Source organism: Lithobates pipiens, unplaced genomic scaffold (genome assembly GCF_037356315.1).
Source record: "Lithobates pipiens isolate NorthernLeopardFrog02 unplaced genomic scaffold, aLitPip1_a1.2 Scaffold_16, whole genome shotgun sequence".
NCBI lineage: Eukaryota > Metazoa > Chordata > Amphibia > Anura > Ranidae > Lithobates > Lithobates pipiens.
This window is the reverse complement of record NW_027507748.1, coordinates 203,773,961-203,785,837: the sequence shown is the minus strand read 5'-3', so window position 1 is coordinate 203,785,837 and position 11,877 is coordinate 203,773,961. Positions and strand designations below refer to the sequence as shown.

Here is an 11,877-nt window from a genome sequence, read left to right as displayed (position 1 = left end):
ATAAATTAATTAAAAAATTTGTGTTGTTTTTTTTATGTACACTTTTTTTCACCAAGTGAATGGGTAGGGGTACATCGTACCCCATACTCATTCACATAGGGTGGGGGCGGTATTTGGGGCTCCCCCTTATTAAAGGGGGCTCCCGGATTTCGATAAGCCCACCGCCCACAGACCCCAACAACCAACGGCCAGGCTTGTCTGGAAGAGGCCCTTGTCCTCGCCAACATGGGGATAAAGTGCTTTGGGGTGGGGGGGCTGCAGGGCCCCCTCTTCACCAAAGCAACCCCCCATGTTGAGGGCACACAGCCTGGTATGGCTCAGGACGCTCACTTGTCCCCAACCCCCTTTCCTGACCGGCCGGGTTGCGTGCTCAGATAAGGGTCTGATATGAACTTTGGAGGAACCTCCACGCTGTTTTTTCTGCAAAGGGGTTCCCCTTTAAATCCATACCAGTTGGCAGGGCTAGCGACATGTCAATGTCGCCAATGGAGGCGGCGACATTGACTTCCTTCTCTAGTCCTGTCTACCTGCAGCCGCGTTCAAAATGAACTGACTTTTCTCTGTGTGTGGGCAAGTCCGTTCATTTCCAAAGTCCGGCGGACTCCCGCCATAGTCCGGCGGATTGTCCGCCGGAAAATTCTGGTCATGTGTGGGCAGGTCCACTTGTTCTGAAAGTCCGATCGTATGTACGTGGCATTAGCAAGCAAATATGCTCTCGTCTTACCTATCCACCTACCTCTAAATCCCATCCTTGGCCCCATGCCACTCCTTCTTTTCTGCCCTCAGAACACATCACCTTCTTCATGCTCCTGGCCTCAATGTGCTTTTCTTGTAGTAAATAAAGGAGTAAGGCCAGGAGACAGTGGGCATGACACAAGATGGTAGCAGGTAGTGTCAGGAACAGGCTACTTTTGCAAGTGCCCCATGGCAGCTAATTAGAGTCCCTTTTTTTCTTGGGAAGGAAGACTCCTGGTTCTTTGCTATGGACAGCTTTTTTTTCACTGGCTTCAGATGTAAATTTGCTGGAATCCTTGCTTTATGTGTGTCTTCTGGACAGTCTGGTGCTATTCACAATCAGCAGAAGAAGACCATAAAACACAGAGAACACACCACAGGAAGGTCCCACCATGTCAATTTGCACTTCCAGGTCAATACTAAACAAGATTGGCAGACACGAAGCTGGGCAGTGGTGCTGAGACAAGTGCGGTGGCAGCTGGAAATGGGATTCTAGCTGCAGAGGATTATTGGGCACACACATGGGGGAGGGATTACAGTTTAGCAACTTTGCCCTGTCCACTGGATGACCCAGTCCAGACACTGTGACCGTTTAGGTGGTAAAATATATACTTTTCCTGAAGAATCTTTTCTTATTCCACTGTATTGCATTTATAAAGTTGTGCTGAACAAAAAGCCAGAGATTGAGATTGGTCTTTAGTGGCGTTTGAAGACTATACTACTTTACATGTCTAGCAGAGCTCTGCATGCTGGGGCTGATTTACTAAAGGCATTAAGTATCTTTACAAAATACTGTAAATTGTGTACATATTTGCTTCTATTATATAATCGAGCAGAAGAAATACTATAAGTGAATAGGAATTTGCTTTTCACTTGACTGGGTAATTGAAGTGATTATTCACATAATATATTGTTTGAAGATTCTCGACTTCTCTCGAAAATCAATCTTACGGTTTTCAGGACCTAGAACATGTCTGTTAGAATTGTGTAATTTTTCTGGTAACAAAGTGAACTTGTCCACTTTCTGTCAATGGAGACACCTTGAGACATGTTGAAGGAAAAGCAATAGCCGGGGTCAGCAACCCGTCGGTCGAAATCTACTAGTCAACCACGACCAGGTGACGAGCAGCTCATGTCTTTGCATTGCCAAACCAGGGCTAAATTGCTCCTCCCCAGTGCTGTCAGAGAGAGAGCTGTAAGAAACAGGGTGAAAAATTCTGGAGCAGGGAAGGAGAGAGCCAGGCAGAGCAGGGGAGGAGAGAGCCCGGCAGGTGGATTAGGGGAGGAGACTTTCTCTTGCAGTACCACTCCCAATGAAGCTGCAGACATGGGCATTGCATCAGGGCCTTCCTGTCATTAGCCTATTCCCTGCGCAATATTACGGAGTCTGGATCTGGTCCTGCAGTGTCCATGCATCTGTTGTGCCACAGCCAAGTTGTGGAATGTTTGCTTTCCTACTCTGTTTTCACCTTGCCTTAGGTTTCACACCCCTCTGCTCTCATTGGCCGGGGAGAAGCTTCGAGTTTTTGCAAACTCTGAATGGAGCAGAGGGCAGCCCGGGGGGTTGGGGGAGAAATGTTGGTGCTGACAATCAGGCGGTATTTACTTTGAACTATCCCAGGGCTGAGAAAGGCAGGAGGAGGAGGAGGAAGAAGCAGAGAGTGCTGCCTGGTAGCAGAGACTGTGGCACCTATTGGGGGCCCTCTGTAACTTCATCCCTGCTCACCTCACAACACTGACAAATGGGAACAAACACATACTCCTTCCCACAACACCTGCTAAATACCCCAGAATTACTAGGACTGGGGGAGTATCTGTTTTACATTAGGGTGGGGGGAGGGAGGTGAAGAGGGAGGGGATGATGAGGGCACTGACTCCACGTGGGTGCCTGGTAGGAGAGAGGAGGAGGAGGAGGAGGCACATGTCCAACGAGGCAGGATGCCCTCAGGGGGCCAGCTTAGGGGCAGCACACCGACTGAATCACACCGCAGAGCTCCGCCTGTGCAGGGCGCTGCCTCTGCGCGTTATTCTAAAAGTTCTTTGGTGTGGGCCTTTTTTGAGACGAGTGCATCAGATCGCACTGCTGCTATTTGCAACATATGTCTCAAGCGTATCTCGCGTGGACAAAACATCAGCCGCTTGGGCACCACATGCTTGACCAGACATATGTTGACCTGCCATGCAGCTCGTTGGCAAGCGTACCTCAAAGACCCACACCAAAGAACAAAGCGGACCTCTCCTTGCTCCTCATCAGCTGGCATCTCCAACCCCACTAGACCTTCAGTCCTCTCTGAAACCTGCTCTGAGAGGAATGAAGGTGTAGAATTAGGTTTGTCACAGCCAAGTGCTTCCGGGAACTCTGCTAGCGGTACACCCACGTCCGATTATAGCAGGCAAATGTCCCTGCCCCGGCTGCTGGACCGGTGAAAGAAGTTCACTCCCAGCCATCCACATGCCCAGTGGTTGAATGCTAGCTTGGCTAAATTGCTAGCACTTCAACTGCTGCCTTTTCAGTTGGTAGACTCGGCCCCCTTCCGTGAGTTTGTACAATGTGCGGTTCCTCAGTGGCAGGTCCCCAAACGCCACTTTTTCTCACGGAAGGCAATTCCGGCTCTATACCGGCATGTGGAAGGCAATGTCCTTGCCTCGCTGGACAGGGCGGTCAGCGGTAAGGTGCATATTACCGCTGACTCATGGTCCAGCAGGCATGGACAGGGACGTTACCTGTCTTTCACGGCCCATTGGGTCATTCTTCTGGCAGCTGGGAAGGATGCAGGACAAGGTGCAGTAGTGTTGGAGGTTGTTCCGCCACCACGCCTCCAAAATGCTACTATTGGTTGTGACACACTTCTCTCCTCCACCCCCTCCTCTTTTTCTTCCTCCATGGCCTCTCCCAGTGCTCTGTCCTCAGAACCAGCGGTGCTCCGTAGGCGTTCCAGGGGCTACGCAAGTACGCAGGCAAAACGATGCCAATGCCGTGCTTGTGCTGGTTTGTTTGGGGGACAGGAGTCACACTGGGGCGGATGTTTTGTCAGCTCTGCAGGGGCAGGCCGAGAGGTGGTTGACGCCACGCCAGCTTAAGCCAGGAATGGTGGTTTGTGACAATGGCACCAACCTCCTCTCCGCCCTCCGACAGGGACAACTGACCCATGTGCCCTGTGTAGCTCGCGTCCTTAACGTAGTGGTGCAGCGGTTCTTGGGCAGGTACCCCGGCTTACAGGATGTACTGAAGCAGGCCAGGAAAGTCTGTGTGCATTTCTGCCGATTATTTAATGCCTGTGCTCGGCTGGCTGAGCTCCAAAAGGAGTTGAACCTGCCCAAGAACCGCCTTATATGTGACATGCCCACCAGGTGGAACTCAACGTTGGCCATGCTGCAGCGGTTTGAGGAGGCCACAAGGATGGTGAGCAGTGCCAGTGCATGCATCAGTGACACTGTACCTCTTGTCCACCTCTTGGAGCATACGCTGCGTGGAATAATGGACAGGGCACTTGAGGCAGAACAGAGGCAGGAAGAGGAGGACTTCCTTGCCTCTCAAGGCCCCCTTTATCCAGACAGTGTTCCTGCTGTGCCACCCATCACACAGGAAGAGGATGAGGAGGAGGAAGAGGAGGATGATTGTGTCAGCATGGAGGTGGAGGCTGGCACTCAGCAGCAGCAGCAGCAGCAGTCTTGTAGGGATGATTTACAGTCCCAAGAAACACGTGGACTTGTATGTGGCTGGGAGGAGGTAGCTGCAGATCATGTTGCCCTTAGTGACCCAGAGGACTCCGGACCGAATGCCTCAGCTAACCTACGCTGCATGGCCTCCCTGATCCTGCAAAGCCTGCGGAAGGATCCTCGTATTCTTCGGATCAAGGAGAGGGACCATTACTGGCTGGCCACTCTCCTTGATCCACGGTACAAGGGTAAGGTTGCCGACCTTATTTTGCCATCGCAGAGGGAGCAGAGGATGAGACATCTCCGGGAGGCCTTGCAGAAAGGTCTGTGCAACGTGTTCCCAGAGACTGGGAGGTTACAAACTCCTGGTCCTGGACAACGTGTTGCTGAGGCATCGGTCAGAAGGAGCGGTGGAGAAGGTGGCCGTCTGACTGATGCTTTCAGACAATTTTTTAGTCCGCAGCCCCAAGGTATGATCGGTTCCAGCAACCATCGCCAGCGTCTGATTTACATGGTGCAGGAATACCTAGGGGCAAGGTCAGACTTGGACACCTTTCCCACCGAAAATCCTCTGGCTTACTGGGTCTTGAGGATGGATCACTGGCCAGAGCTTGCACAGTATGCAATTGAGCTACTGGCCTGTCCTGCATCCAGCGTTCTTTCGGAACGCACCTTCAGTGCTGCTGGTGGCTTTGTTACCGATCACAGTGTGCGCCTGTCCACCGAATCAGTTGATCGACTGACCTTCATCAAGATGAATCAGTCTTGGATCACCCACAGCTACCAAGCACCTGAAGCTGATGTAACCAAATAATTTTTTTTGAAATATCACATCCCTTCAAGACTGCCTATGCTGATGCTGAGTGACTGTCCTGTTATGTTGATTGTCTATCCTCTTCCACCTCCGCTGATATGTTGGAAGAACATTTCTGGTTCTGGGTGATGCCATTAGCCCAATTTTTCTGCCCCTGTTTAACAGGGGCCTTTAAGTACAATTTTTGATGCAATGCTTTGCAGCAGGGCTAATTCCTGCAATAAAACTAGAATATATGGGAGAGGTTGCAGTGTGGTGGCACCAGCACCAGTGCCTAAGGCCCAATTTTTCTGCCCCTGTTTAACAGGGGCGTTTAAGTACAATTTTTGATTCAATGCTTTGCAGCAGGGCTAATTCCTGCAATAAAACTAGAGTATATGGGAGAGGTTGCAGTGTCGTGGCACCAGCACCAGTGCCTAAGGCCCAATTTTTCTGCCCCTGTTTAACAGGGACATGTAATTACAATTCTTGATATAATATTTCACAAGAGGGCCCGTTCCTGTGCCCACCCAGAGTAACTGTGAGGACTTATAGTGTTGTGGCACCAGCACCACAACCACCAAAGGTCAATTTTTCTACCACTGTTCAACAATGGCATGTAATTACAATTCTTGATATAATCGTTCACAGCAGAGCACTCCAGCGCCCAGCAAGAGTCACTTTGAGGGCTTACAATGTTGTGGCAAAACCAACACCTTGTTCCGCCATTTCTGCAGAGCATATAGGGCAGGCCCCTACTTTCAAACATCCAACTTACAAACATCTCCTACTTGCAAACGGAAGGAGACAACAGCAAGTGAGATGAAAAAAGATGGACGACAAAACAAATTATACAGGGGTGATAACCCTTCCCTATGTTTTCCAAAAAGCTTAAAAATAGTTTTTTTGACTGGAGCTACACTTTAAAAATGTACCAGTTGAAAATTACAAACAGATTCAACTTAACACAACAAACCTACACAGTCCCTGTCTTGTTTGCACCGCCTGTATACTGCTGTTCTGAGTATATAGGGCCTGAGGGCCACACGCATTTCCTTTTTTTAATATGGGTACAGGGTTCCCCTTGATATGCGTACAAGACCCAAAGGGGCTGGTAATGGGCAGGGAGGGCTACCCATGCCATTTTTCTCAATGGTTTTCAACCATATTGCAGGAACCAGATATAACATTAAAACCGCAAGCAGTTTTCAATGATGTTATTTCTGTTTAATGTCATTTTGTGCAGGGACTGTTCTAAACACGGGAAACACGTGGCACTTCACAGGCGTACTACAGACACCCCCCAGGCACCATATTTAAAGGAATATTTCACTTTTTTTTTTCACTTTAATCATCATTAAATCAGTGCTCCCGCCAAAACGGCCATTTTTAAAAACATTTTAGGCATTGACCCATGTCCCCTGGGGCAAGAGCCAGGTCCCAAAACCCTTTTTAGGACAGTATCTTGCATATTAGCCGTTAAAATTAGCACTTTTAATTTCGAACGTTCGAATCCTATAGACGTCAATGGGGTTCTAAAGTTCGTTCGAATTTGGGCTCCGTTCGAAAGTTCTGGTGCGAACCGAACCGGGGGGTGTTCGGCTCATCCCTATTTATCAGGCTAAAATTGTATCTCGACCTTTTAGTAATGGTACTTCAATTTCAAAGTTTGTTACATTACACCAAAAGGAAATTAAACTGTAGAGATCCTCTGGGGTGAAGAGGCTGTCTGCTTTGGGATCAGAGCATTTACATTAACAACAGTACCAGTGATATAGCCCTCTGGGTTCAGGGCCATTTTTTTCACTTTTCTAAACTTTGTTTGTGGCCTACTTAAAATAATTAGGGTTGTGCTCAACATGTTCTTTGAAATTGAGGCTGTCAACAAATTCAGCAACACTACTGTCTTAAGCATGATGAAAATAATTATTTATGTAATTACTGCTCTGTGCAGCACAATAGGGAACTTTTTCAGGAAAAGCTGATTACTGGAGCCACATCTTTTTTTACCTAGGAAAAAAGGAGAAAATGCCCTGAAGCATGTATAGGTGGGGTTAAATAACACAGTAGAAGAAAGTATATAAAAAGTATAAAAAACGAGGATTTTTTATTAGTACATCATAGTAACAATAACAAAAGCAAGGAAGCAAAAAACAACAAATAGCAATATATGCAGAAACTCTTGCAGGATGTACACAGAAGCTCTAAATAGTAAGAGCGTCATTCAATATACTCCTGATATCCAACATGTTTCGGATTGATATTTCTATATCTAATTCCTTCTTCAGGGATCTCAAAGAGAGACTGCAATATCTAGCAAATATGCAAAAGAGTATTATTAGCATGTTGAAATCACCTATGCAACAAAGCAAATACACATGGGTCAAAAAGGATGCAACGTTAGCGGGATCAGCCCAGATACCTTCTAGCACCTGCATATAGCCCCTCCGCCCAGCCCACCCAAGTGTAGTATCAATCGATCACTGTCACTTACAAAACACTAAACACATAACTGCAGCATTTGCAGAGTCAGGCCTGATCCCTGCAAACGCTAACAGTTTTTTTGGTAGCATTTGAAGCAGTCACTGACAGTCAGGTGCTCTTTTTTCTTGTGAGTCTCACTAGTTGTACCAGTTAATTTAGAGGCCAAAATGTCCAATTGAAGGTACACTAGTGAAGAGGCCTACACATTTTTGAGCATGACAGATGAGAGTGAAGAGAAACTCACCCATCTGTCAGATTCAGGCTCAGAATACGAACCTGTAGACAGCGGCGGCCCCCTGACAGATAGCTCTGACAGCAGAGTAGCGGTCCCTGCCAAGGTCAGGCGTACCTGACCCCGTTTTTCTGCTGTTGTTGAGGTGCAAGAACTGTAGGGCTCTCGTATGGAACAGAGAGTGAGTACTAGTGCTGCTCATCCTTCTGGTGAACTGGCAAGCACCAGCGGCCTAATACATCCGGGTCGTACATCCAGCACTGCAGTAACATTTGGTGACGTGGCGAGTCTCATAAGTACAGTTCAAGCTGGTGAGGTGGCTAGCACAACTAGTGTCCCGCAGCCACCAAGAAGACAAAGACAGGCCCATTCCATAGTGCCCTTCCTGCAGCATTTGCCAATCCCAATTGGGAGCCCATCACTTATGCAGCACCTGTACTTCCCCCATTCACTGACCAACCTGGAATTCAAGTGGAAACAGTTGATTTTACGTCACTTGAATTTTATTCACTGTTTTTCATGGAAGATCTCTATAAATCTATTGTGGAACAAAGCAATGGTCACTTCATCACCACTAATCCGCAGTTGACCCTTGCCAGAGATTGGAGTCTCTGAATTTAAGACCTTCCTTGGCTTATCCCTCCTCATAACTAAAAAAAGTGAGTTGCGGTCATATTGGTCTACTGACCCAATTCACCATATGCCGTGTTCTCTGCCCCCATGACCAGGACACGATACGAGCAGATCTTGCGGTTCATGCATTTTAATGACAATTAACTCTGTCGTCCTGGAGGTGACACTGAGAACAATCGGCTCCACAAAATTCGCCCCCTCATAAACCACTTCAATCAACGATTTGCAGCCTTATTTACTCCTGATCAAGTTGTCTGCACTGATGAGTCACTGATTACATTTTCTGGCTGCTTGTCATTCAATCAGTATCTTCCCAGCAAGTGTGTCAGATATGGGGTCAAGATGTAGAAGCTCTATGACAGGGCAACAGGCTACACATATAGTTTTATGGTTTACAAGGGAAGAGATAGTTATGTAGAGCCAGAGAACTGCCCAGACTACATAGGGAGCGCTGGTAAGATTGTGTGGGACTTGGTGTCACCCTTATTCTGAAAGGGGTACCACTTGTATGTGGAAAATGATTACACAAGTGTGTCACTTGTTTGATCAAGGAATTGGTGCTTGCGGCACCATGTGATCTAATCACCGGGGCTTACCCCTGCGGCTTGTAGATTCCCGTCTTAGGCTCGGGGAGAGAGCCTGCTTGAGATGTAATAATTTGTTCGCTGTGAAGTGGAGGCATAATAAGAATGTTTTTGTTCTGTGCTCCCTTTACGCAGACACGATAGTCCTAATTCAAACGGTGACTGGTGTTGTGGAGAAACCCCTCTGGGTCCAGGAATATAACCTTAACATGAGTGGACCTCAACGACCACTTGTTGGAGCCGTACCCAATTGCCCGTAAGGCCAGATGCTGGTATAAAAAAGTGTCTGTATATTTATTCCAATTGGCTCTGCAGAATGCTTGTGTGCTATACAAAGCTTCAGGATGAAATGGATCCTAAATTCCAGAAAGAGGTGGGCTCACATGACCAGAAATGAGCAGATAAAAAAAGTAAACATTTTTTTTTTACACACGTTAGACAGGATAGCAAATTATACTTTAATTTATGTTTCTGACTCTTAGATCAAACAAAATGTAAAATCACCATTTATGTGAAATATTAGGCAGATATGCACAGGTCTGACATAACTACAGGTTTGATTTCTTTTCTTTTCTCATCTCACTTATTTCACAAAAGGTACGATAGTTTAAAGTGAATTGATTGACATGTTAAACACATGAACAATAAATGAAAAACATGTTTTCTGTTGAAAACATTCTTTATTCTAGACTTTTAATCAATCAATCTATTTAACTTCACATTCTATCAGACAGCACCTTTCCTGAAGCCTTCCAAGTACTACTATGCTTACCAAAAATTAAGAGCTTTATTTAATGTTAAAGTTGTTATTAAATGTAACATAACCCTTCTTAAAGGCTATAAAACTGGCAGCTGCTGTTGCGAAAAAGGCAGAATATCCCAAGAATCTTAGTAAGCCTTGAGAAGAGGGCAAGTTTCTTTCCAAAAATGTTGTTGTGATTGGCAGGGCAGGAACATCCTAAAGAGAAACATGTAAAAGGTTACTTTACTAGATACCAAAATATTTATTTGTAACTACTGTAGTATATATATATCTTTAATGTATACATTAGTTAACAGCTAGGTTGTTAACCACTTCAGCCCCGGACCAATTTTCAGCCTAAGGACCAGAGGTCTTTTTACAATTTCGCACTGTACTGCTTTAACTGGTAATTGTGCGGTCATGCAATGTTGTACCCAAACGAAATTTGCGTCCTTTTCTTCCCACAAATAGAGCTTTCTTTTGATGGTATTTGATTGTCTCTGCGATTTTTATTTTTTGCGATATAAATGGAAAAAGACCGAAAATTTTGAGAAAAAATATATTTTCTACTTTTTGTTATAAGAAAAATCGAATAAACTCAATTTTAGTCATACATTTAGGGCAAAATTTATTCAGCCTCATGTTTTTAGTAAAAAAAATGTCAATAAGCGTATATCTATTGGTTTGCACAAAAGTTATAGCGTCTACAAACTAGAGTACATTTTCTGGAATTTACACAGCTTTTAATTTACGACTGCCTATCTGATTTCTTGAGGTGCTAAAATGGCAGGGCAGTACAAACCCCCCCCAAATGACCCCATTTTGGAAAGTAGACACCCCAAGGAAATTGCTGGGGGGCATGTTGAGCCCATTGAATATTTTTTTTTGTCCCAAGTGATTGAATAATGACACACAAAAAAAAAAAGTTTACAAAAAGTTGTCACTAAATGATATATTGCTCACACATGCCATAGTTATATGTGGAATTGCACCCCAAAATATATTCTGCTGCTTCTCCTGAGTACGGGGATACCACATATGTGGGACTTTTTGGGAGTCTAGCCGCGTACGGCACCCTGAAATCCAATCACTGCCTTCAGGATTTCTAAGGGTGCAAATTTTTGATTTTACTCCTCACTACCTATCACAGTTTCGAAGGCCATAAAATGCCAAAATAACACAAAACCCCCCCAAATGACCCCATTTTGGAAAGTAGACACCCCAAGGAAATTGCTGAAGGGCATGTTGAGCCCATTGAATATTTTTTTTGTCCCAAGTGATTGAATAATGACACAAAAAAAAAAAACGTTTATAAAAAGTAGACACCCCAAGTAGACACCCCAAGCTATTTACTGAGAGGCATGTTGAGTCCATGAAATATTTTATATTTTGCCACAAGTTGCAGGAATATTACAATTTTTTTTTTTTTTGCACAAAGTTGTCACTAAATGATACATTGCTCACACATGCTATGGGCATAAGTCAAATTACACCCCAAAATAAATTCTGCTGCTTCTCCTGAGTACGGGGATACCACATGTGGGGGACTTTTTGGGAGCCTGGTCGCGTACGGGACCCCGAAACCAAGCACTGCCTTCCGGATTTAAATATAAAACGCTACCAAAAAAAACTGTTAGCAATCGCAGGGATCAGGCCTGACTTTGCGATCGCTGCAGTTATGTGTTTAGTGTTTTGTAAGTGACAGTGATCGATCGATACTGCACTTGGGTGGGCTGGGCGGAGGGGCAAAACGCAGGTGCTAGCAGGTATCTGGGCTGATCCTGCTAACAATGCGTTTTTTTGGAACCCTAAACTGCTGGGGACACTAGTGCAGATCTGATCAGATCAGATATTGATCTGTTCAGATTCTATACCACTACGGGAGGTTTATGCTTTGCGCGTGGGTGTTAGAGGTACTGGCACTAACCTAGCGCTGCCTGGGGTGACGCAGACCCTGACCCTAAAACCTAATTGATATCACCCGCCGGGTGATCAGGGGGTTAAACCTTTATTG

General features: G+C 45.8%; 1 protein-coding gene across 1 annotated transcript in view; it reads right to left on the bottom strand.

Annotated features, from left to right (window-relative positions):
* Positions 1-7,269: 7,269 nt before the first annotated feature.
* The window catches only part of LOC143982306 (amine oxidase [flavin-containing] B-like), a 77,467-nt gene continuing 72,859 nt past the window's right edge, over positions 7,270-11,877 (bottom strand). The window contains exon 15 of the mRNA XM_077480915.1: positions 7,270-10,079. Coding sequence (XP_077337041.1) covers positions 9,909-10,079 — 171 coding nt within the window. The 3' untranslated portion in view covers positions 7,270-9,908. The remainder of the gene's footprint in view (positions 10,080-11,877) is intronic.